Source organism: Apium graveolens, chromosome 1, assembly GCF_009905375.1.
Source record: "Apium graveolens cultivar Ventura chromosome 1, ASM990537v1, whole genome shotgun sequence".
NCBI classification, from domain to species: Eukaryota; Viridiplantae; Streptophyta; class Magnoliopsida; order Apiales; family Apiaceae; genus Apium; species Apium graveolens.
This window is the reverse complement of record NC_133647.1, coordinates 187,149,906-187,177,231: the sequence shown is the minus strand read 5'-3', so window position 1 is coordinate 187,177,231 and position 27,326 is coordinate 187,149,906. Positions and strand designations below refer to the sequence as shown.

General features: G+C 33.7%; 4 protein-coding genes and 1 pseudogene across 4 annotated transcripts; 1 reads left to right on the top strand and 4 right to left on the bottom strand.

The window, feature by feature from the left end:
- Window positions 1-14,859: 14,859 nt before the first annotated feature.
- On the bottom strand, window positions 14,860-15,540 carry LOC141713367 (protein FAR1-RELATED SEQUENCE 5-like). The gene has a single exon (XM_074516753.1). It carries the CDS (start codon window positions 15,538-15,540, stop codon window positions 14,860-14,862), a length of 681 nt encoding a protein of 226 aa, XP_074372854.1.
- A 24-nt stretch (window positions 15,541-15,564) lies between these two features.
- Window positions 15,565-16,155, bottom strand: LOC141713363 (protein FAR1-RELATED SEQUENCE 5-like). Its single transcript, XM_074516740.1, has one exon. The coding sequence runs from the start codon at window positions 16,153-16,155 to the stop codon at window positions 15,565-15,567; it is 591 nt and encodes a 196-aa protein (XP_074372841.1).
- An 8-nt stretch (window positions 16,156-16,163) lies between these two features.
- Window positions 16,164-16,703, bottom strand: LOC141713355 (protein FAR1-RELATED SEQUENCE 5-like). Its single transcript, XM_074516727.1, has one exon. It carries the CDS (start codon window positions 16,701-16,703, stop codon window positions 16,164-16,166), a length of 540 nt encoding a protein of 179 aa, XP_074372828.1.
- A 2,427-nt stretch (window positions 16,704-19,130) lies between these two features.
- On the top strand, window positions 19,131-20,625 carry LOC141713346 (tyrosine decarboxylase 1-like; annotated as a pseudogene).
- A 317-nt stretch (window positions 20,626-20,942) lies between these two features.
- LOC141673402 (berberine bridge enzyme-like 8) lies at window positions 20,943-22,822 on the bottom strand. The gene has a single exon (XM_074480148.1). The coding sequence runs from the start codon at window positions 22,795-22,797 to the stop codon at window positions 21,208-21,210; it is 1,590 nt and encodes a 529-aa protein (XP_074336249.1). The 5' UTR covers window positions 22,798-22,822; the 3' UTR covers window positions 20,943-21,207.
- Between the last annotated feature and the right edge of the window lie 4,504 nt (window positions 22,823-27,326).

Genomic DNA, 27,326 nt, shown 5'->3' with positions numbered 1-27,326 from the left:
ATATAAATCAAGCTTGTGGATTTAATCAAGTGACAGAGATCTTGTCAGGGTATCAAATAGTTACAGGGATTTAATCTGAAGAAAATCAAGTTATCAAAGTCAAGACATGAAGAAACATCACGGAAGTTAGTCACTCATGAACCAAACAGAACATCGAGTGTCACCATTGAAGTGGTGGAATTGATTCATAATTTTCATTGATTTTCTGAAGATCTTCAGAAGAGTGGTTGTTGTTCAAGAGTAGTATTAATTATCTATTAATTAATTAAGTCATATAATTTAATTAAGAAAATAAATTATATCTGCAAAGATTAATTTATTGATTAATTGAATTAATTGATTAATTAATTTCGAATTAATATTATTAATTTTCAGAAGTGTAATTGAATTAAAATCAGTTTTAATTCAATAAGACAATTAAACTTGAACTGGCATGACAATCCAGATTGTCATACCGATTGTCATGCCAGGTCATTTCTAATTGTCTCACCGAAAGTTCTACTAGTTGTGGGATTGTCTTGCTAGTTCAGGAGATTGTCATACCGAAAGTTCTACTAGCTATGGAATTGTCTTGCTAGCTCAAGTGATTTTCTCACCGATTGTCATGCTAGTTCAAAAGATTGTCTCACTGAAAGTCATGCCAATTCTCAAATAGTCATGCTAGTTCAATTGTTTCTGTTGATTGAATTATTAAAAGACAAGCAGCTGAAGACATTAAAAACATTCAACCAACCAAAAACACAGCAGCCGCAGAAGAAATATTTTATCTCTCAGAAGAAATATTTTATCTCTCAACTTCACTTCAAGATTATCAATTTCTAGTTTTAAAGTTAAATCCAAACCATTAAAAATCATTCTCTTGTTCTTGTGTAACTATCTAGCGGATCAAAATCCCTAGAACTTAATCTCAAATTGTTTCTAGCATTTGATCTTTTTATTACAAAAATAGAAAAAGTTCATGTCGAATTTATTCTAGATTTGTGATAATCTATTTCAGATTAATCCCTTGTAATCGATATCGTTGTTGGAACACCTTTCAAGTTTAATAATAGTTTTATTTAACTTGAATTTTGTTTCACTTTTTTATTCCGTATTAAATTCGATTAAACGGTATAGTTTGTATTCAATCCCCCCTTCTACAAACATATTGGGACCTAACATTGGCGTATTTTAAAATGATTTTATTGGGTTATATTTCTATTTTAAGCGTAACCTTGTAAAATTCATATAAAATAAACCGTACGCTCAAAAAATATTTTAAAAATATGGCTAGAAAGATAATTTCAAGATCTATATTTTAAAATTATTATTCCTATCATTTTCACCTTTTCTGAGAGAGCTATGTATTATCCAAATTCGTTTTTTTTAGTTTTTGAATAAAAGAAAAGAAGTTTCTAGAATTAGTTGGCAAAAGACCATTTTGCCCCTCTGCTCACTTATAAATACACCCACTCTTCCTTCATTCCTCCTCACTCTCTTCTTCCTCTTGGATCACTCTTTCTTTCTCTTTTCTTTTCTCTCTCTCTCTCTCTCCCGAATTATCTCTCTCTCTCTCTCCCGAGTTTTCTCTCTCTCTCACCTACATGCAACATCAAATTCTACTTGGAATTTAAAGATCCTGCCATTGATCTTCATCATTTTCAATCCTCTATCTATATACTCTTTGCATGTAAGTGTTTAAGAAGGTTTTTGCATCAACATCTCATGGTCATATCTAAGAAAATATAATTTCTTAGTGTATGATCTTAAGAGAGTATAGTGCACTAAAATTATGTGTTATTCTTTGGTTTTGTTTTAATGTTGGTTCGAATTTTGATAGTAAAAAATAGGGTTTGATTTTGATTCGAGTTTTACAAAGGGTTTTGATTTAAAAATCCAATTTTTGGTTCGGTTTTTCTTTTAAATGATTTGAATGGATGAGTTGTGGCTTGAACTTAAGTTTATGCTTGATTCTTGAACTTGCATGTTGATCATTGTTAGTTAATAGTTGATTAATGGGCATGCATGTTGATCATTGCTAGTTAATAGATAATTTTTGGGCTTGCATGTTGATGATTGGATTTAAAGAAGTTTTGGTTCGATTTGTTTTTAAAGAAAATTTTAAAGAAAAAGAGTTTAAAGGATTTTCTTGTTAAGAATTGAGTGAAGATAGGCTCTAAAGGTAAAAATTGACTTTGCATGTTAATTTAAGAGTTGCATGTTATTTGTTTGACTAGGGCCGAATAAGGCTTGGATTTGTAAAAAAGAAATAAGTTTTAAACTACTTAATTGGTTGATGAGATTTGTGGTTTGATAACTTGTTGCTTGTGACCTTGTTTTGATTCAAATTTTGTGGTATGAATGGATGGTATTAGTTAAGTCCTAATAAAGCTAGGATAAAAATCTAGATTATGCATGATGACAATAAGTGGTTGCATGTTGATTTCTTGGCTTGGTTCCATTATTTTGGTTCGATTTTTTGAGTTAAAAAGAAAGGAATAAGTTGTTTGGTTGTCGAGTTATTTGTTTGGTTTACTATGTGTTTTTGATTCGATTTTTAGGATTAAAAAGAAAAGGATGAGTCGTTTCGATATAAGGTTATATAAGTAAGGTTTGGAGTATTAAGGTATAGTATGTTATATGATATCGTTGAGTCGTACTATGTGATTCAATTATTAATTATAAATTTGGAGTATAAGAGTATATCGTAATGCATGTTATGTGAATATAGTCAAGTATATACTTGTTATGTGTTATGTGAGTATACTATGATTATGCATGAGTATACGAGTTAAGTGTTATCGTGATATGGGGTAATAGTTAGGCATTCTGAGAAACGTCGAGTGTCGAGTAAGCTGCTGATTAGGGATTCTATTTTGGATTGTAGATTCGGTTAGCAGAGGAATTCAGGCTAGAAAAGGGAAAGGAATCCAAGGTAGCAGTAGTTCAGTTTTAGTAAAGCAGGAAAGCGATTTAAGGCAAGTAACTCTGCCTTCTCTTGTGAATTGTTTATAGAGAGGAAATTATTGATGCCATGATTAACTAGAGGCTTTTATTACACTTATGATATACCTGTTATTAATTCTGAGAAACCCTGATATTGTTCTTTTGAAAATTTGATATCAAACCATGTTCGATCCTTTGTAGTAACCCTGTTGATTCGTACCCTGAATATCGTATTATTTTCTTTCTTATTTCTGATACCATAAACCCTACAAGAACTTTTACATTCTTCCTTACTTAATGTCTTGATCAATCCAAATTCTTCGTTGACCCGTGAACCCTGTCATGAGTTAATTGTTGAAACTCTCTTGAATTAGAACTAGTTAACCCTATTTATCATTTGATGCAGTTCCTTTCTATTGATCCCTGTTTACGCTTGATCCGTTCATTTTCCTTGAAATATTAAATTGAACTTAAGAATAATTTTTGACTTGATTGAGTCCAAATGATTTCACATTCTTGGTAATGTTAAAATGAATTTAGTCAACTCTTTTCCATTTTCCAATACAAGGTTTTCCAAACAAATTCCTGATGGATTAGATATAGACGTAAGAGGCTAGTGGGACTAGTCCAGTCACATAAGATGCTAGAGGGGCTAGTCCAATATAAGGCTATAATTATATAGGTACCATAACGACCAGATGGAGGTCGGTACGGGATGATCACTCATGTTATAATTTAAAGATGGATATTCCAATCAAGGGTTCTCTTATACTCTATAAAGATGAAAATGTTTATATACTTGGAGCAGTTGCTCCTTATTCTTTAAAATATAAAATGAAATGAAACAACTCGAGTCTTCGTTTTGATTGTAATGTTGTGAACCCTGTCACGTTACATTGATGATAAGTTTTAAAGTCTGATTGATGGTTTCCTTCTGTTGAAAAACACTTTGAAGTCCTGCAAATGATTTGAGATGAATGTTGTCTTTCACCCTATCTGAGCCTTGATTCTTGAAAGCCCAAATCCTTCTTCATAATCCTTTCATAGCTAGAGATAGAAATTTGCCACCTAGATATTTAAAGTAGAATACCTCGTACGTTGATATTGATATTGTTACTGCATTTTAGAATTGTTTATATAGTTACTTCCTGAGCTTCTTTGCTCATATATTTTGCTATCCATGGCTATTAAGAAAGAAGATGGTCAGACTTAGGCGCACCGCTCACTAGAGCGTCCTTGGCGGTCCCTACCATGTCATAGGTTTCCAGATGCCAGAGCAGGTAGCAGCGTGTGTGTGAGCAAGCGTATGAGTTGGAAGGATTGTATAAGTTGGATCAGATACAATGGGTTATCTGTCGGTTCCATGTCGGAATCAAATAAATTTGGATTTATTATTATTTTGGGTTGTAATATATTTATTCTGGTTGGTAGTTGAAATCTTGTCTCACTTAATCCTGTTTAGATCCTGTTAGTGTTTAATCGGGGTTTATTATATCCGCTGTTATTATATTAGTTAATGGTGTATGGGTCCTCATTTCCTAACCCCGAGATTGAGGCTGTCACAGAATCTATCAAGAATCTTTTCAGTATAAGTTGATTGATGAACAAATATTCTTGAAGATAAGTGTTCCACCTGTATGCCTAAACAAAATCTTGTCTTTCCAAGATATTTCATTTCAAACTCAGTTTTCAAATAAGCAGCAGCGTTAGTAATATCTTCGGAAGTACCTATAATATTCAAATCATCCACATATACAACAATAATAACAAAACCCAGTGATGATCGTTTGATTAACACACAGGGACACACTTGATTATTAACATACCCATCATTTAATAAATATTCACTAAGCCTATTGTACCACATATGACTAGACTGTTTTAAGCCATATAATGATCGTTGTAATTTAATTGAGTATAAATGTCTAGGATTAGTTTCATCTATCTTTAATTTTTCAGGGATTTTCATATAAATATCACTACCATGTGATCCATAAAGGTAGGCTATAACAATGTCCATTGGATGTGTTTTTCAATCTTTCCATACAAGTTATACCCATCAGAAAATGAAAAGTGACTCCATCTATAATAGGAGAGTAAGTTTCCTAATAATCAAATCCAGGCCTTTGAGAGAATCCTTGGGTTACCATTCGGGCCTTTTATCTCACAATTTCATTTTTTTCATTTCGTTTTCATACAAACATCCATCTATTCTTGATGGAGATCACACCAGCTGGTGTTTGGACTAAGTTACAAATACATTTCTCTTGCGCAGGGATTGTAATTCTTCTTGTATTGCAATTTTCCATTTCGGCCAATCGTCTCTTTGTCGACATTCTTCCACACTTTGTGGTTCAGCATCGGAGTTCATAATAATATCACATTCCACGGAAAAAGCATATATATCATCAACCTCAATACTCCCACGATCCAATAATTTCCCGTTATGTACATAACTCAGTAAGATCTCATAATTTTTAGGTACCTTTACTTCTATTGAAGCATGTGCCACTTCAGGGGAAATATCCTCTTATGGAGGTGATACCACTTTTGGTGGTTTTGTCACAGCCACTTTAGGGGCTTTAACCTCTTCGGAAGGTGATACCGCTTCTGGGGTATTTGATATAAGCCACTTCAGGGGCTCGAACCTCTTCAGGAGGTAATACCGCTTCTGGGGTATTTTCTGGAACACCTTCCAATTCAGGGGCATGTTCAATCAATTTTTCATTTTCGTAGTACAACATATTTTGCATCAACAGGTCTACCACGCTTCTGACGTGGTTTTGAATTACCAACCAATTCTTCAGGAATTGCTTTATGAATAGGGATTTCAACCCTTTTCGGTGCATTAACAATATGTATATGTGATTTTATGACATGTCTAGAATCATTAAAAATATTTGGCATTTGATTAGAAATATTTTGCATATGAATGATTCTTATAATCTCGGATTCATATTGTTTAGTATGTGGATCCATATCACTTAATCTTGATGCATTTCATGATAGTTCAGAGTTATTCAACTTACGCAAAATGTTATCTCCCCCTAATTGAGGGAATACAGACTCATCAAAATGACAATCAGCATATCGAGTAGTAAAGACATCACCAGTAAATGGTTCAAGATATCTTATAATAGATGGTGAATCAAAATCAATATATATACCTACTATTATTTGTGGTCCCATTTCAGATGTTTGTGGAGGTGCAATGGGAACATATATAGCACTACCACAAATCTTAAAATATGAAATGTTAGGGGTTTGACCAAGAGCTAACTCATGAGGAGATTGTTTGTGGTAAGCAGATGGTCTTATCCTAATTATATATACGGCATGAAGTATTGTGTGATCCCAAATAGAAATAGGTAATTTAGCTCTTAGAAGTAAGGGTCGTGCAATAAGTTGAAGTCTTTTAATTGACGATTCTGCTAAACCATTTTGTGTATGCACGTGAGCTACGGGGTGTTTGACAGAGATTACTGACACAATAATCATTAAAAGTAGCGGATGTAAATTCAGCGCCATTATCTAGTCGAATTGATTTGATAGGATTATCAGGAAATTGGGCTCGTAATTTGATTATTTGAGCAAGAAGCTTGGCAAAGGCTGTATTTCTGGTTGAGAGTAGACAGACATGAGACCATCTAGTTGAAGCATCGATTATAACCATGAAATATCTAAATAGTCCAGAAGATGGATGGATAGGACCACACATGTCACCTTGAATTCTTTCTAAGAAATTTGGAGACTCGTTTTAAAATTTAACTGGAAATGGTCGAACAATTAATTTTCTCAAAGAACATGTTGAACAAGGAAGTTCATCACGTGGTATGACTTTCTGATTCTTAAGGGGATGTCCTATAGAATTTTCTATAATACGATGCATTATGGATACTCCTGGATGACCAAGTCGTTCATGCCAAAGGGTGATTGATTTTGGGTCTATGACTTTGGGAGTGGTGATACTGTGAGATCGATTACTTTAATTTTGGTAGCATATAATCCAGAGGAGATTGATTGTACTTTTTCTAAGATATTCTTATGGCCTGAGATAGTTGAAGTGATAAGGAGATATTCTTTTTCATTTTCAATAGTGGTTTTTACGTGTAAACCATTAAGACAAATATCTTTAAAACTCGGAAGATTAGTGGATTTGCTGGAATATAGAGCATCATGTATATGAATTTGAGTCTCATTTGGTAGTATAAAACTGGCTTTTCCAAAACCTTCTATGATATTTGATGTTCCTGAAATCGTCCAAACGTGTGAGTTAGTTTTAGTCAACTGTGAGAAAGATTTCTAATTTTATAAAATTGTGTGAGTGGTTGCGCAGTCAGCAATGCATATGTCTCTCATATTTATACTGTGTAAATGTAAGTAAACAACAACTTTATTAATGCAAACAAAGTACACAACATGCGAACATAAAACAAGTACATGGAAACAGAATATTAAAAACAAGTACATCTAAAACATATCTTCAAAGAAATACATATAAAATCTAGTCCTCCAAATCATAATAAAAATTAGCACCAGTGTCTATCTCATTTGAGATCTTGTTGTCTGGTTCTTTATCTAGATTATGACTAGCGAAGTTGATTTTCATCGCTTTTCCATTTTTCTTTTTATTTTCTTTGTAAAGGTCAACTAGATGTTTAGGTATGCAACAAGTACGTCGCCAGTGCCCATGTGCCCCACATTTGAGACAAATGTCCTTAGTATCTTCTTCATGTGGTGCCTTTCTTTTATTTGACACTCCATGTTACCACTTCTGGTGGCCAGATTTTTTATAACCATCAAGCTGCCACTTCAGGTGGCTAGAGTTATAATGATTTCAAAACCGGCCTCGAAAGTTTCCATGCCCACAGTTTCGTCCGTAATCCCGTCCTCCTCTATGCCCTTTCCCACGCTCATTCTTCTAGAATGACGTGCTATGTACTTCAGGTAATTGGGCAGAGCATGTGGGACGTATCTGATGATTTTTTAGTAACAACTCATTATTCTTTTCAGCGACAAGAAAAAGAAATATCAGCTCGCTATACTTCCGAAAATTACGCTCATTATACTGTTGTGCCAGAATCATAGTGTTAGGGTGGAAGGTTGAAAATAGTCTTTTCTATCATGTCAGCATCAGTAATATTTTCACCACATAAGATCAGTTTTGAGCTTCTTTTGAACAAGCCAGAATTATATTCAGCGACAAATTTAAAATCTTACAACCTTATATTTATCCAGTCATAACGGTCATTAGGCAAATTAACAAGTTTTTGGTGATAAAACCTATCTTTGAGATTGGTCCAAAGGGTAAATGGGTTTTTGACAGTCAAGTATTAAGATTTCTAATTTTCATGGATGTGGTGCCTTAGAAAATTGATAGTTTTGGCATTTTGTTCAACATTTGGGGTCTTTCTTGATTTTATGGTGTCTTTTAACCCGTTAGCACTAAGGTGTAATTCCGCATCGAGCACCCAAGACACATAATTATCCCCAGACACATCCAATGCAACAAACTCTAATTTTGTAAGATTTGTCATTCTGAATGTAAAACACATATTTAAAAGCATGATACAATAACATAACACATAAAGCGAGAATACTTAATCATGTAGCATATAGTAAAAATTTACGGCATGATGTAAAAATTGTATTAACATATTTAACTTTAATTTAAACAATAATAATTTTTTTAAATAAGTGGCATGATAACAATAATATTAATAAACTTAAAAATTGGTAAATTAAATCGTACCTTTTTTGTCGAGTGAAATAGACCGTATCTTCTTTTTCAAGTTTTAACTTCGTACAGGGATTATGGCTCCTTCGGGCTCCTTCCTCGTCGATTAAAATGGACTGTATTTTTGTAAAAGTTCCAACAAAGACTCGTGCTGATAACGTTTTATAAAATTGTTATAAAATCTTATCCTAAAATTAATATGTATTAATATAGTATACTAAAAGAGAGGGGGAATATATGTTGGTACTATTGTATTCCTGTGAGTGCAGTTTGAAACAATAGCAGCATTACCTTTTTATAGTATAAAAGTTAAAAGGGGGCCGGTCTACAACAAACGTTTGTTGTATACCGGTATACAACAAACACTCTTTCCACCGTTGGATGGTGGATCTAACGAGTGGAAATTAAATCTGCATAAGAGGGACCGCGGAAAATTTCAGCGGTCGTGTGTAGTTACGGAAATATCCTTAGACACGGACCGCGGAAAATTTCCGCGGTTGGGCTCGTTTTTTGTATACCTACTCCCTAGCAAACACAGACTCTCAACAAAATACAAACACAAAACACAGCCACACAGCAGCAGCAACACCTCCAACAGAAGCAAAACACCCACAACAATCAGCAAAATCATTCTCTTTTTTCGTAATTAAGGTATATAATCAATTCCTTTATGTTATTTACAGTTTTATTGATATAAATTTATGTTTTTTTCTTAGTGTAGATCTGATTTTATGTATTCAATTCAAATTTTTAGGATTAGTTAATGTATGCATCCTTGTAATGAATTTTCATATGAAATATAGTATGATTAAATTTGATTTTTAAAATTTTTTAGGAAAATATTTAGTTTTAGTTTAAATTAGTGTTGATTTTGATTAGTTTAATTCGATTAGTTTAATTTAAATCATTTTTCTTGATTGATTTAATAGATTTTTAGGATAAATTAGTGTTGATCTCGATTAGTTTAATTCATTTTTTAGGATTTTTTAATTAAAATTTAATTTCGATTTGTTTAATTCATTTTTTAGGATATATTTAATGAAAATTTAAATTCGAATTATATTTAGGATAAATAACTGGTTAAAATCGAATTTAATTAGTGAATTAACTTGGTGTATAAATTTGGTAAAATTGAATTTACATAATTTGGTAAAATCGAAATATTTTTGAATTAATTTAGTTAATTTCGAATTTAATGAAAAAATAGTGTGAAATTCGAATTTAATGAAAAAATAGTGTGAAATTCGATTTTACCAAATTAGTGTTAATTTCGAATTATTTAGTGTAAAAATAGAATTTATTGATAAAATTAGTGTTACATTCTAATTATATTAAGAATTTATAATTTATGAAATTAGGGTTAATTTAGGTGATTATATATGTGGTAATTGTTTAATTGTGCATGTGGTGTTTTTATTGTGGTGATTGATGAATTATGTTGACAATATTTTCAAGTATGGATAATTTTGGTGATTTCGGGAATATGTTGCCGGGTCCAAACGCGCATAATGTTATTTGGGATAATCGGTATCATGTTAGTGAGGATGTTTGGGATGGTGCAAGGAGAGATGAGTTGCAGAGTTATTCAGGGAACAAGTCATTGCACTTGTGGAAGTTAAGGAGACCACAGCGGGAATTGCTTCACATGCTTGGGTTTGGGATTTTTGTAGACCCTGTTGTTGTCTTGGCTACTGACACTCGGTTGATATCTGCTTTGGTAGAGCATTGGAGACCTGAGACCAACACTTTCTTCACGAGGCAGGGGGAGATGACTGTTAAACTGGAGGTTGTAGGGTTTATTCTAAGGTTGCCAGTTCAGGGGGATGCACTGACTTGTGGGGTGATAGAGAACAAGGCTGCGTATTTTGCTAATAACTGGTTTGAGCCTTTGACCGAGGAGGAGGTGAAGGAGGCTTTGTATCGGAATAACATCAAGCTAGGATGGTTGTTTGAGAGATATGGTGCACAGAAGCCTGAGAAGAACAATATGAGGGCCATGGTTGTACATACTAAGGTGTATCTACTATTCCTTATGGGTTGTATCCTCTTACCCAGCATCAACCGGTCTTTTGTTCATGTTCGGTATATGCACCCATTGATTAATATGCCGGAGATTCCTTATCATGCTTGGGATGCAGCTGTGTTAGCTCATATATACCGAGGTTTGGAGATAAGGGAAGCAAGAGCATTGCTTGTTGTGTCTGGGTGTTACAGGTTTGGTCTTACGAGAGATTTCCTCGTATTGGCGTGCCTTTACGATCTCTCGGTCAGGAGGATTATCCGGTTGCTGAGGGATGGGCCTATTATAGTGATACTCATGTCGGGGTTTCGAAGAAGCACAGGATGTCAGGTTCTCACCACAGCTTACCGTTCTATAGGGGTGAATTTGATGGTGTTGCTGGTGATGAGGTGGTCTGAAGGCCGTATGCTAGGTTCGAGGATGTAATGCACAGTGATATAATACAGGCACAATTAGCTGGGTGCGGTCGAGTTCCCCTTGTATGTTATGACGTGGTCGAGTGGCAGCATCCGGACAGGGTGTCGAGACAGTTTGATTCTAGTCCCCAGATTCCACGGGCACCGGTGAACATGGTTGGTTACAGGGGGGCTAAGGATGCCACGTTTGTAGGGGAGGATTGACTGGTGTGGTGGTTTATTGATATTGGCAAATGGGCCAGGTTCTGTTCAGATTTGGATGGACTTGTTGATGACTCGGTAGACATAGCTTCGGAGGCTGATTACATGGTGTGGTATGCTGATATATCTCGTATGCCATAGGGAAGCCCGATCCACAGCCTTATCAGCAGTACAAGACGAGGGAGTTATATGATAGCCTCGAGGGATATGAAGTTGTAAGTGTTTTACAAATATGCATATTTCACATTACACCACCACACACTACAGAATTTGCATTCACACGTATTTCATCTTGATGATATGATATCCTTGTGGAATTAATGAAAAAATGTTTGCTTGTTTTTGTTTTTAGATGGTTGTCGGGCTTAATATGTTAACACAGCTGTATGCTAGGGTTCCTCCTGAGTTTGTGGAGGAGTTTGGGAGGATTTCCGGTACCTTCCTCACACCATTCTCTCGATTGATGAAGAAGATCAAAGGACCCGCCTACAGACCTCCCACATTTCAGAACATAAAACCAGATTTCATTGCACCTTTGGCTGACGACTTTGACATTCCATCCATTCCTGCCCAGGATGTCGTTGACATGACACAGCCATCCCAGCATGTGTCTCAGCCACCTCAGGCTATTGCCTCATATAGTAGGCCCGTGAAGCTTGCATCCCGCATGATGAAAGAGGAGAAGTGGAATATCACTAAGAGTCTCAGCATGACAAAGAAGAATGCTATATATTCAGATTGGGGATGGGGCTTTGGGATGGCGCCGAGTATTCTCGGTGGTCTTAGTGTTCAGGACTATCACGTCCATGCATCAGCTATGCAGAGTCTGGCTCCAGGAACATGGGTTGATGACAGGATCATATACAATTATATGGTATTGTTCGTTACTCATTGCTAATAAATTTTAGTTGTCTAATACATTTTAGTTGTTGCATTCATTTTAGTTGTTGCATTCATTTTACTTGTTGCATTTATTTTACTTGTTGCATTCATATATATTTTCAGGGATTGCTAAGGAATCGGGAGGAGGAGATTCACACTGGAGGTATATGAGAGAGGAAACCTGTCTATTATTTCATGGATCCCTACTTCATGGTTCTTGGGAAAAGACATGTGAAGAAAATTAGAAAAACATCGAGGGTCGGTGGAGATACATTGCAGAGGGCATGGAATAAAGCATTACATACTTTTATTGGTTTTTCCAGTGCTATTGTTGGTCCTTCTGTTCTCGAGGCGGACTACATATTCATCTCATGTTGTGTCGGAGATGTGCATTGGGTTTTGTTCATGTTCGGTACTAGACGATTTGAAGGTCATATCATAGATTCAATGAATGATGAGCCGAATTATTGTGAGGATATACGAGTGATGCTATGTTCCTCTACTATTACTGTATTCTATATAGTCCTTACCAATTGTATATTATATTCATTCTTGGATCATAATTTTATTGCAGTCATGGTTGTTGCCGAGGCTATTGCATATGATACACCCAGTCGAGGGGCGTGACCCTACTTCAGCCGAGGTCCTAGCTCTAATATCCAGGCCAAAGCAACGAAACTCTAATGATTGCGGTGTTTATGTGATGAAGTATATGGACTACTTCACACAAGGATATGACTTCGCCGAGGTACCGAATTGGTCGCAGGAGGAGGTCAATACCTTTAGGTATCGGATAGCCAGGGAGCTTCAGCTAGGGAAGACAAGGGGGATTTCCGGGATTCGTATGCGTAGGCGTCACGAAGCTTCGTAGTACTTCTGTGGTTGGATTGGATTTCGTATGTAGTTGGATTTCATTTTGTATGTAGTTAGATTTCATTTCGTATGTAGTTGGATTTTATTTCGTATATAGTTGGATTTCATTTCGTATGTAGTGGATTTTATTTCATATGTAGTTGGAATTTATTTCGTATGTCGTTGGATTTTATTTCGTATGTGGTTGGATTTTATTTGGTGGATTTTTTGGAATTTGGTGGCTATTTTTGGATTGTTGTGGATTTTGGATTTGGTTGGGTTGCATGCAGGTTGGAATCTGATTTTGGTGTTTTTTGGTTTGAATTTGCAGGCTAGATTATGCTCTGTTTTTAGGCTGAAAAAAAATTCCAGACCCCAACCGCGGAAATTTTCCGCAGTCCCTCTCCAGCCCAACCGCGGAAAATTTCCGCGGTCCATGAGTTTAGTTTTCTGCCCCCAAAAACAGAGCAGAACACAGGGGAAAACAAAGTATGCTAAATAAGCTTCTATTGAAATTTTTTACTTTTTGGAAGTTAGTCCTAAACTAACTTCCAAACTTACAAACCACTCTCAAAAGTCTTAAAATATGGTAATGAGTGATTTTCAAAAAAAAAATCATTTTTTACATTAAATTGAAAATTCCTTAAAAAAGTCAACAAAAGTCAACGTTTGTCCAAATGTTAAAAAAAACTTTTCAATACATTTCATAACAACTTCTAATGTATAGATCGACTTGTAAATTTTAATTTTCAATCTCAAATTTATAGGTACACTTTCAATCTCAAATTTCATACTTTAATTCATAGAAAATACATAATTGCCGCTCAAATTCAATGAAAATTATAAAATACATAGGTTCGAATAAAAATTACACGATCAATACAATCCACTGAATTTTACGAAATTTATTGATCCTAACCAAAAATACCTAATATATTAGAAAGACCACCGGATAACCGGTGTCGAGCAAGTCCTTGCGTAGTATCCACGAAGCATGCAATATGGTAGAGAATAAGTACACAACCTTCACGGATATGCCCTTCCGTAAGTTTCCATGGGTAAGGGTTGGAGTCGTTCCAAATGGTAACAGGAATCGTATTCGACCCGTCGTAGAGATGAAATCTTGCAAAACATGTCCCGCGTTCCCTCTCTGTCCCTCCCATTAGGTGTGAAACCCAACCCTTCACATATTCGATACGTATTTGGTCCATATTACAACCCTCACGAGGCCTCAAGTTTACAATATCGGCAATCCGATCATATTTAACAAGCTTACCGCCATTCCATCCGGATTTTTTCCATTTTCCATCGGGCGTGTTGTTGCCAAAATTCAAGATCGGAAGGAAGTACGGATCCGGATGAGAGTTCACCAATCTCCACGGTTCAGTACCCTCCATCCAATTGCATGCCTCGATCCAATTTTTGGCCCTATAAGCCTCCTCATCGGGTGGGTACAAGTCTGTTTCCTCTTCCTCCACATGGGGCGGCTCGTCATTGTCCACAAGGGGCATCAACTCGGCGCATGCATCTTTCATCTCACTAAAGGTTGGTGAGACCACATCTTTCTCGTCATTGTCCTCATACCACGAGTCGCTTGGTAGGGAGTCCGAGAATGTGTTGCTAACATGGGAAACCGAATCACAACTATGATCGGAGTTGTTGTCACCACTATACTCGCTAGTCATGTTACCTATCACAATAAAACACAATTATATGACAATAATTGGCAATTATATGACAATAAAACATTAAAAAAAAGTAATGTTAAACACTAAAAATTCAAATCCATTAAAAGATTACAACATTCGGTTACAAATGCAACACTACTAATTATATTGCGATTCTTGATCATTTTTAAGATCTTCTAGTCTATTAGCACACTTTCTTTTATCATGGCCTTCCATTTGACAATAGGTGCACTTTCTTGGCGGCTTCTCCTTTTTACAAATCGATTCTATGGGACTTTTGAAACGAACGTCCTTCTTCCTCCCTTTAGTTTGGGACATTATAGGGTCAAGAATTGGTTCTTCATGAGCACTTGCATTTGGAGCATGCGAATTGCTTTCGTAAGATTTAATTCCATCAACGCTCATTCTTTCGAGAATTGGTATTTCTCGATTCATCACTTCAACGGCATAATCACACCGTTCCTTGGATGCAATGCTACTTTGACAATAACTCATGGTTAACATTGTCATGCTATTAAATCGATCGGTTGAGGTCATCTCATGACTTTTTCCAACATCCAAATTGTAAGGCAACACACCATCAACTCTATTGGCATGCATTGTCCACCTCCGGTTTATGTAATACGGGGGAATTTCCAAAACCCGTTTCTTAGTGAAGACCGCCAATAGGTGTCTACAAGGTAGCTCCGAATGTTCAAGCATTCTACACGTACATATTCCCAAAGAGCTTGCTTTCTCGAATGCCACAAAATAAACATTTCTTCTCGTAGGCTCGGACATGGGCCTATAACAACTATAGTACGTATAAACATCCCCCATTCCCTCTCCTTCTTCACTAGCTCGTCAGTCTTTTTCAACAAAGTATTTTGAAGATTCAGCCAATTCATCTTGAAATCTTCTAAACATTTCCTTAGTGTAGATACAAGAAGCATGATACTCCAATGTGGTATGCAATTTCGTGGGACGTTTTAGATTAATGGTGATATAATCTTCTTCCTTCTCCCTCATGAATTGCCTTGCCAATGCTTTTTGGGCATTTTCAATGAATTCCTTCAAACCCGTTGCTGAACTCACATACTTATCAAAGAAAGAATTCATCCCCTCACTCCTCGATGTACTATTTTGAAACGCCGAAAATTTATTTCTAGTATATGCAGAAATCCACTTGTGCTTCAACTCATATAACCCATTTAACCATTTATGATCTTGCAAGTGATACTTTTCCACAAACGACGCCCATCTAGCCTCAAAAACACATTCGGTGAGAGATTTATAAATGCAATGGTTGAAGTCCGTCTTGAATTCCGGAAAAGCCGAATAATAATGAGCTAATTTCTCGGGGAATTTTTGACTAATGTGCCAAGAACACAATAAATGGGTAGTATTCGGGAGTACAACCGTAATAGCGCTTGTCATGGCTTGATCTTGATCCATGATTATAGTCAATGGAGGATATTCCCCACACCTTCAAGCCAAGTACGAAGAATCCACTCAAAAGTCGACGCGTGTTCATCCCGCATCAATGCAAACCCGAAAATTACCGATTGATAATGATGATTGACTCCGGTAAATGAGACAAATGGCATTGCATACCTATTTGTCCGATAAGTGGTATCAAAAGCCATAACATCGCCAAAATTTTGGTAAGCCATTATACATCTCGGATCAATCCATACTAGACACTTCAAGTGATTCTCTTCATCGACTTCGGTCCTAATAAAATATTTAGAATCACTTTCTTCATTCAACCTATGCAACAAGTCCAACCCCGCTTGGGCGTCACTAATCTCAAACATTTTCTTCCTCTCGTCTCTTAACACATTCCTAACATGTTGAACATTGAAACCAACTTTGTCATTACCTCCATGAATGTTACCAATCACATTCATCACTTGACAATTACGAACCCCCGAACCATAAAGCGTTTTAATCAAACTACGGGTCGCGGTGTTGACATGTCTTTCTCGTTGTACCAAATTCATCTTACTAAGGGAAACAAGACCGTGGTTGTGTACCAATTCAAGGCTAGTTACCTCCCAGTGACGTTTTTTCTTTTGATAATTGACATACATCCTCACCTTGCACTCGCTTTTAGGAAGAACCTCTCTACGCCGTTTATTTTAACTACTCTCGGCGACGACACTTTTTCCATAAAGCCTACAAACATATAAACGACCATATATCTCGTTGTCTTTATTACGATGGCTAGCTTGAATTTTAATAGCAAATCCATTTCGTAAAGCATAAGCCCTAAAAAAATGACCGGCCTCATCCACACTTTGAAAATTTTGATTCAAATATGGAACTCCCCCCCATCAACATTTTCATACAAATTTGCATCCTCTACATTATCATCTTCATCTTCATCCTCACCCTCAACATTATCACTATCATTTTCAACCTCGTTTTCAACCTCATTTTCATCTTCAACATCAACCAAATCGTCATCTAAATTAATAAATTCTTCATTTCTATCTACGAAATCATCATCTTCAACATATACAGGGGTTTTAGGTTCTTCACTAGTATTTAAATCATCAAGATGTAAATTATCATCAATAGCCTCTCTTTTTCATTTTGACGTTTATGACGAAACATACGAGCAAATAATTTATCCGTCATGAAAATGTAAAATTTAAGATAAGAAATATACCTTGAGTTGACAAAACTACTTGATTTTCTTGATGAAAATGCCCAAAATTCGCCTAAATTGATCACTCTCCGAGTAGAATTTTGTTGGGGATTTTTTGTTGGTTTGTGTGGTGGGGGAGGGTGTTGGGTTGCTGGGGATAAGGGAGCAACACCCCCAACCGCGGAAAATTTTAGCGGCCCATCCCATCCAACCGCAGAAATTTTCCGCGATCCGTCCCTAATCCCAGCCACCCAATCCCCATCCAATAGCTCATAATGTATTTGTTATCAACCGGTCTACAACAAACAAACGATTGTTACTTATTGTTACCAGCTGTGTTAGTTGGTAATTCAGGATTAATTACCTATTGTTATGAATACATTAAGTAGATTAAGATGATTGTCAAATGCTTCTGCAGTTGGCAGAATCACCTAAGCAGATGAAAGGGAGAATAAATAAATCACGTGAATCAATGCACAGTGACAGTGAATTAAATATGTACTAACATGAATTGACTTATATTCTCTGTAAACTTTATTTATTTATAAATTATATTAAAAATTTATTAAGTTACGTTAAATTAAGTAAAATAATATACATTTACTTTTATTTTGAAAAACTACTAACTGCAATATTAAATATACTATATTGAAATGGCTAATTATGATAATTATCAAATAATATTAATTAATATTAAATTATCTAAAGAACAAATATTTGGTTCGTAAGATAGAGATACAATTCGTTTCACAAAAATAAAACTAATATGTTAGATTTTTATATCAAGTAAAACAATGCAAAACTAGAATTATAGTGGAAAATTTCATAATTGATTCGATTCTTTTTAACCACGTAACTATTTTTGCAAATACCAATTTAATATTAAAAAATTAATATATTAATTTTAATTCGTGTTTCGCACATATTATGAATAATTCTCTACAAATATTAATTCGATATTTTTAGGCTCGGGCCCGTATTTCGCACAGGTTATCAACTACTCCCTATGTCCCTAAATATTTTTCTTTTTTGTGTTGGACACGTTTGTTAATGCACACTTTTGATTGTTAATATCTTTAGTTTCGTATTAGTATTAAATATAAAAATTTTATTGTATTAAAGTACTCATAAATACGGATCCAACAAGATCACTCATGACTATATTTGATCTTATAGATTAGACGTAAACTAGTAGTCAATCACTTCACATGAATAATGTAAAAAGTCAAAACATGAGATGTTTTTTGGGACGTAGGAAGTATCAACTATTTATACTAATAAGCGAAACCATGTTTAGGTCCCAAATCTTGGTACTCACTAAAAGATTATATAACTATTTTTAAAATTTTAGGTAATAAGATCTCAACTGACAAAAATTAACTTCTACTCTCTGTAAATTTTATTTTCCTTCAATTTTTATTTTTAACTGAACATCTAAGCGTCGGTTTATTTTAAAATAATCGTATTAGTAAGTTAAAATGTCAGATTTGTATAAGTAAATAATTAGGTGCATACATAATTACAACTATACGGTGAAATTTTAGAGTTACACTTAATTTCAAATTTTTTAACTACAGTTTTATGCGAATAATAATATAATATTATTATTTTTAATTTCGGGTCCGTGCTTGGCAGGGTTACCAACTACTAGTTAGTATAGAATGCAGAAAATGTAAACAACCAAAAAAGAAAACCCTATAAATACAAGGAGATTCTGCATATACCTTGTTGATAAGCCTACGCACTTGCATTGTAAATTGATTATACAAAGCAAAAGCAAGATAAAATGGGCTCCATTGATAATCTTACAGCTCAAAAATTAAATTCCAAATTTCCGATGAATACATTTGAGCCCGAAGAATCCCGAAGGCAAGGCCACATGATGATAGATTTTCTTGCTGATTACTATAGTAAAGTTGAAAATTACGCCCAGTTAGAAGCCAGGTCTCACCTGGTTATCTTAGTGAAATTTTACCAGAATATGCCCCATACAACCCCGAATCTCTTGAAACAATTCTTCAAGATGTTCAAACCAAAATACTCCCTAGAATCACACATTGGCAAAGTCCAAACTTCTTTGCTTATTTCCCTTGCCGGTTTTCTCGGTGATAGTACTGGTTTTAATGTTGTTGGCTTTAATTGGATGGCTTCACCAGCTACTACGGAGCTCGAAAATGTTGTTCCCGATTGGTTTGGGAAAATGCTTCAACTTCCCCCATCCTTTCTTTTCTCTGGTGGTGGAGGCGGTGTTTTGCAAGGGACTACATGCGAGGCCAAACTGTGTACACTTGTGGCAGCAAGAGACAAAAACGTGAGGAAGTATGGCATGGATAATATTGGCAAGTTACTAGTTGTTTATTTTTCTGACCAAACTCATTCTGCCCTGCAAAAGGCTGCCAAAATTGCTGGGATCGATCCCAAGAATTATTATACAATCGAAACTAGCAAAACCTCAAATTTCCAGCTCTGTCCTAAGCGACTGGAATCGGCTATTTTGAATAATTTGCAAAATGGACTCATTCCATTATACTTGTGTGCCACTGTTAGGACAACATCATCAACCGCAGTTGATCCATTGGCATCCCTTACAGAGGTGGCTAACAAATATGAATTATGGGTTCATGTTGATGCTGCATTTGCTGGGAGTGCTTGTATTTGCCCCGAGTTTCGACAGTATCTTGATGCTGTGGAAAATGCAGATTTTTTTAGCTTGAATGCACATTAAGTGGTTTTTGACAACATTGGATTGTTGTTGTCTCTGGGTGAAGAATCCGAGTGCTCTTATAAAATCTCTTTCCACATATCCCGAGTACTTGAGGAATGATGCTAGTGAAACAAACAAGGTGGTGGATTATAAAGACTGGCAAATAATGTTAAGCAGGCGATTTCGAGCACTGAAATTATGGTTTGTATTGAGAAGCTATGGAGTAGGTCAGCTGAGGGAGTTTATAAGAGGGCATGTAAGCATGGCCAAGTATTTTGAAGGGCTAGTGGGCATGGACAACAGGTTCGAAGTTGTGGCGCCTAGACTGTTTTCAATGGTCTGTTTTAGGATTAAGCCATCTGCCATGATCGGAAAGAATGATGAAGAGGAAGTAAATGAAATAAACCGGAAGTTGTTGGAGTCGGTGAATGATTCGGGTCGGATATGTGTGAGTCACACAGTGTTAGGAGGGATTTACGTGATCAGGTTTGCCATAGGAGGAACCCTAACAGATATAAACCATGCAGACGCCTTGCTTGTTGATCCTAACATGGAGGTGGATGAATAAGCCTTAATTATATGGACATCTGTTGGACGACTATTATTTAATAACCATCATATATACTATATATACTCCCTCCGTCTATGCTAAGAAGTTATTTAAATATTTTTATTATGTTATGTTTTCATACACAAATAATATACTGCAACTATTATCAGATGATAGTTGAGAATTCAAAAGTTAAATTTGTATTTTACGATGTCGTACGCATTTACTTTAAATGAAAAATGTCTGGTATGTTGAGTGTTTGTCATTTCGAATTTGGATAATAGCTTTCATGTTTGGCATTTACATAGTTAAAATTGAATCTTTACTTGAATTACAGAAAGCTATTACAGCAACTTCGAACAGCACATATTCGACAAAACAGAGAACAGAACTGGAATCATATACAACGCACATAAAAAAAACACATAATTAAAGCATATATAAAACTAAAAGAAACAAAGTTTGTACATCTATTTATGTACATATATAACACATTTATGCTGTTTGCTGTTTCGGAACATCATCACTTATTAATCTTGTGTATTATTTACACCACACCGAATCAAAAGGTTTTATTGTATGGCGTTCCTTTTGAGTACTTCACCATGATGGATAAACTGGGATGCTTTGTTCATTCCTGAAGAAATTGCGAGGATCAACAGCAGTCTTAACTTTAACCAACCTATCATAATTACCCTTGAAGTACTTAACCCCGTAAACAGCTCCTTCAATGTAACTATTCTTCCCATTATGGTTAACTCCTATATCAAGATCTCTGTAGTTGAGAAATGCCTCTCTTGGATTCTTCGACACGAACGGGGTCATGTAACGATGCAGCTGCCTCGTCAGTTTTATATATCGATTCGCGGCTTCAACGCCATCTTCGGCCCAGTTTGTTGCGTACTGAATCTTGTAAATGTTTCCAGCTCGATGTGGAAATGGCTTTGCGGATGGGGAAATTTCAGCCATTCTGCCTCCGTATGGGTTGAACGTTAGAGAAGGCGTCACAAGCTCGATCATTTTCTCGAATATGAACTCTAGGCCGCTTTTAGGAATTGGTTTTTTTACGTAATCTGATTTTCTTTTGAGATGAGTGAGCGATTGTGGTACGCGGCTAAGAAGAACATTAGGTGGTGTTCCGTCAGGGAAACTTGTGTACCAAACTACCGAATCGACCCAACTCATTTCCTTGCAATCTGACCTTTGTAATCCTAATTCAGGAAAGCTTTCATTCATGAGCTTCATAAGTCGATTAGCATCTCCGAGAAATAGGGTTATAAATGATGCCCTATTGATCTTCTTTCCGGTTTGAGTACTGTTAACAACATCAATAGTCAGTCTTATGAAGATGTCTTCATGCAATTTACTTGCTATTTCTTGCCATTTATATACGACATCAATGGCGTTTTGTTCTGATGTTCTTGCCACCCGAAATACAGTAACAGTGGATGGGACACGAACTAAGTTAATCTTATAAGAAAGAACAACTCCGAAACTAACACCACCACCTCCAGTAATGGCCCAAAACAAGTCCTCTCCCATGGTGGTTCGGTTCAAAAGTCGACCATGAACATCAATGATCTCTGCATCAATAATATTATCGACTGTAAGCCCGTATTTTCTCATCATGTTTCCGTATCCCGCACCAGAGAAATGGCCACCAACACCAACAGTAGGACAAACTCCAGCAGGAAAGCCATGAACTTTACTTTTCTCATAAATTCGATAATAAACTTCACCGAGAGTTGCCCCAACTTGAACCCATGCAGTCTCTTCGTCAATATTTACGTCGATTGATCGAAGATTGAACAGGTCAAGAATAAAGAAAGGTTTATCGTAGACATACGATAAACCCTCGTAATCATGGCCTCCACTTCTAGTTTTCATCACCAAGTCGTGTTGTTGGCCACAAATAATTGCAGCTTGAATATGAGACACATGCAATGCAGTGAGAACGAGAACTGGTTTGGGAGTGGTGGACTCATTAAATCGAAGATTACGGATGTAATTCTGTAAAACGGAAGCATATGAAGCATTGTTTGGAGTGTAGATTGAAGAAGAGATTGGTTGAGATGGTAAAGAATGGGAATTGAGGCATTGTACAAATGTTTCATCAGTTGACAATGCACCAGGTAACAACACTAGGAAGGCTGAAACAATGGCTAATATCATAAATCTTAATGTATACATTTTCGAAAGTAGTTTTTAAGTTTGATAATTTGGTTGAAGTAATCCCCCATTTTATAGATAAATTTACAATTAAATAATAATAAAATATAGAAAAGAAGATTAGCATACCAACCTGATCAGCTGATGAAGAAATAGTTAACAGGTTGCCTTCTGTGATTTGACCATAAAAAAAAAATCAAAGGCGATCAAGAAACGTAATTAAAATAATCATTGACGTTTCTAGCAAACATATATCTAAATTGTCAACTATTATTGTTGCATAAGTAAAATAATATCATCTCATATGCAAATAATCAAACTGTGAACAGTTAATCGAAAAGTTCGCACATTTGATGGGAAGTTAATATATGCAAATGCAGGTCGAATGAAATTGTTTTTCTGAATATATTCCGATCCCTGATATATAGGTGTTCTTAAAAAAGGTGTACACAACTGTACTTTCTTAATTTAATAATAACTAGCATAATAACAGGCACAGATTATTTTTTAAATTTTTTTATGCAATCATGCAATTATATTATTTTTAGAACAATTCCAACACTATCCTTATATAGATTTTTAAGTTAAATTTTAAAGAAATGAAGAAAAAATTTCTCTTCAACAAACTCATTATCCCTCTCTGTAACATTAGAAGTTTCGAATGATTCCTCACTTTTACAGGTGAATACCCCATCCTCAGAAGTTTCGAATGATTCCTCACTTTTACAAGTGAATACCCCCTCCTCAACTATTATTATATATATTTTTCTTATTAGTCTATTTAGCATAAATGACTTTAATGAGTAAAAAGATAGATAGAGAGTGAGTTTAAGGAGAATTGTTGGAGAAATTGTTTGATTTTGGTTTTTAAATAATTAGGAGCTCATTTATTTATATTATTATAGTGAAAATGCAAGGTGGTTGTTGGAGTTGCTCTTAGTTGTTTTCTTATTTGCTCTTAGTTGTTTTCTTATTTTCATACAAGATATCACCAAATTACACAACGTTTCTAATATAGCTCATTAAGAAATATATATATATATATATATATTTTTGTTTGTGTTATATAATTTATATTTAATGAATGAATATAAACATGATAGTTATTGTACGTTTAAAACGAAACGATTAAATTTAATCTGTATAATGCCGTTAGTATGTTTACAAGGAAAAAACTAAAAATTAACATATATGTTGAATACAGAGTTGACCAAAATTTTATAATTTTATGTAAATAAACTATATGTACCGGTCTACATTATTACCGAGTTCAATACTAACTTACAATTAACTTACTCAATTTGAAAAGATAAAAAATGCATAACTGAAGTCAGAATGACTTATAATCATAATATATAATAATGTAAAATTTACATTACTCTTAATATAGAAGTTGATTTTAATGAAAAATATTAGTTTTTGAAATACAACGGATGTATATATGGGAAAATGTTAATTTTTTATTTACATTACTGTTAACAAAGTCAGATTATGTTGTGTGTGTGTTAGCATGTAAATTATCGTATGTTATATTTCTTAGTAAATTATGACGGTTTCAATTATTTATATGCTAAATATACGATTTATGTACATATATTAGCATTATTAACATTTAGTGAGGCAAATGATTACTTAAATAACATGCATTTATAATTATTTAAAAATTAAAATTATGTAATAAATAAATTGCTATAATTTATATATGGTATTCACGTTACCACTAACAAACAATCCATGTCTATTTTTTACGCAAACGAGTATCAATCATGGTTGTAACATAAAAGTAAATTATATATTTTTAAGACTTATTATTGATATTCATGATTTTTTCAAGAATTTGAAGGAAAAATTGTAATTATATCGTTATTTAAACCGTTTTTAAGTTTCTTTCATTACGATTCTAATATTTGTTCATATAATAATTTGATAATATTGTATAATATTCTCCTGAAATTAAATATTTTCAATTCGGTAAAGTTTTATAAATATCAATTGAACTGGAGAATTCCTTCAATTATTGAAAAATATATATATATATTTTTAAATAATATAAAATGCATTGAATCAAATGCTACAATATAGTATCGATATAACTTTTATTTGAATAATTCAAAATATTAAAATAAATTAAAATATTTGTATAATATTATCTTGATCAATGAATATTGCTCTAAAAAAATTCTTTTTAAAAATCTAGTTTTTTTAAGTAAAAAATGAAAAATAAATCGATTTAATATATCATCGTAGTTTTAACAAATCTCGTGAGATCTCATATCAAATTTCAAATATTCTTAAATCATGACAAATCCCAAAAACAATAATGCGCTATCAGTGAAGTGAAGTTGGTAATTTTAATACAAATAATCAATTGACTTGATACTATAAAGTCCTCAAACACTTTAATATATATTAACCTGAGATATTAAAAAAATTCACATTACCGGTAAGATATTCTCGCCGAACTTGTAATTTAAATTTACTAAACGTAGAATGTGACAATGTTTTTGGGTCGGGTCATGTAGTCAAATTTCGAATATATTTTTTAAATAGGCCAAGTTCAGATTTCAAATTCGAAATAAACTAAAATGCATTGACTTATTATAATTCGAACTTATCTAAATATATAATATCAATATAGATTATTTATATATAAGCGATTCTATTTTCAATGTTTTTTTAAAATTATATATGTACATTTTAATTACTTTTTATAATAAAAAATTGTTAAAAGTATATGAGATATATTTTCTCAGTAAAAATGATTAATAAATAAGATAATAATTCATTTATGTACTATGCATAACTTTATATCTGAAATTTAATTCTTTAAAATTAACTGTACAAATATTCAAGTAATTATCTTCTTTTTTGCGGAATTCATTTAACTATCTTTAAAATTAAATAAAATATTCATTTATCACACTTACATGTATGATAAAAAACACATGGGAAAATATGGTATAGTGGTAGGTGAATAAAATATTTCAAGTTCGATTTCTATTATATATAGAAGATATATTTAGTGAACTTTTATATATCTTAAAGAAAACTTACATATATTTTTAAGAAAATTGTGGCACATTATATGTCTGTTAAAACTTAAACCTGGCCAAGATGGGACCCAGTTTACATGTATTGATTATATATATCACTAAAAGTGACTGAGTGATGCCATCTTCGGTTTAACTGATATTGAAATAAATATTAAAGGAATATGCATATCGAAATTAATATTCAGTTTTCAATATTTCTTTTTTCCCTGCTGTGTTTGTGTGTCTATCATATGATTATTATTTTTAAGAAAATGAGTTGATTCCATTTTTGCAAATAATTTTGTTAATATTTTCTCTTTTACGAACTTAGAACATCTCCAAGCTAATAGCTAAAATGGTTAGTTAAATGATCATTATCTAAAAATTTGTTGAATCTGTAAGACTCCAGTGCTACTAGGTATAATGGTTAGCTATTTTCAATAAAATTATTTTTTTACTATATATATATATATGAAAATTTTATATGTTAAAATAATTTTAGTATATATTTAGTTAAATACACGTGAAAATATAAATAATATATTCAATGAAAATATATTAAATATAATAGCAATTTAATATTATCTCAATTGAACTATAATAACATATTTAAATATAATCAAACATAATTAATAAACATTACTTAATATCTATTATAAAATATATAATTATATTATATTATTTCTATTTGTATTCATAAAAATATGCATTGTATATTAAAATAAATATAATAAAGTTTAAAATATTAAATGTAAAATAAGAATTTTAATATATTTTGATTTATATATATATATATATATTAAGTGTAATATAAATATATGTATATATTAATGTGCAGAGTATGTTAAGTTTTAAATAAGGCACCAAAGGACATGGATGTCTTAACTAATGGTTAGAGGATTAACATATATAGAAGACGGGATGGGGGATATCTAAAATTATTGTTAACAGCTCTAATGGTTGGAGTTCATACTGCCACCTACACTTTTTACCTGACATGTGAACATGATTGGAGATACTCTTTTATATATATATATATATATATATATATATATATATATATATATATATATATATATAATTATTTAAAATGCCCCACTAGGATATATGCCCCCATGTTTTTGCTAGCTTTAGGTCTGTATGGATAGAGAAACATAGAAAGATTGAGGACAAATTGAAGCTATGATGTAAATTATGACTCTTTCCAAATTTAGTATTAGGTCAATATTATTGGTGCAGTGATTATTATTTTTAAAAACTCGTGTCGCTATTCTCATAATATTTATCTAAGGAACTAAGATTATCTTTATTCTACATGGTTGAATTTGGGTTAAATATGAAACTTGTAGGAATGGAACTATACAGACATGTAAACACACATGCAAGTAGGTATGTGTTTATCTACTATCAGATTTTATTTTGATTTTCTCACTTCCCCAAAATAATTTGAGCTACGCAATCTATCCTTAGGTTTTTATTAGTCAAAGTAAGCCGATTTATTGGTATATTTTGATCATT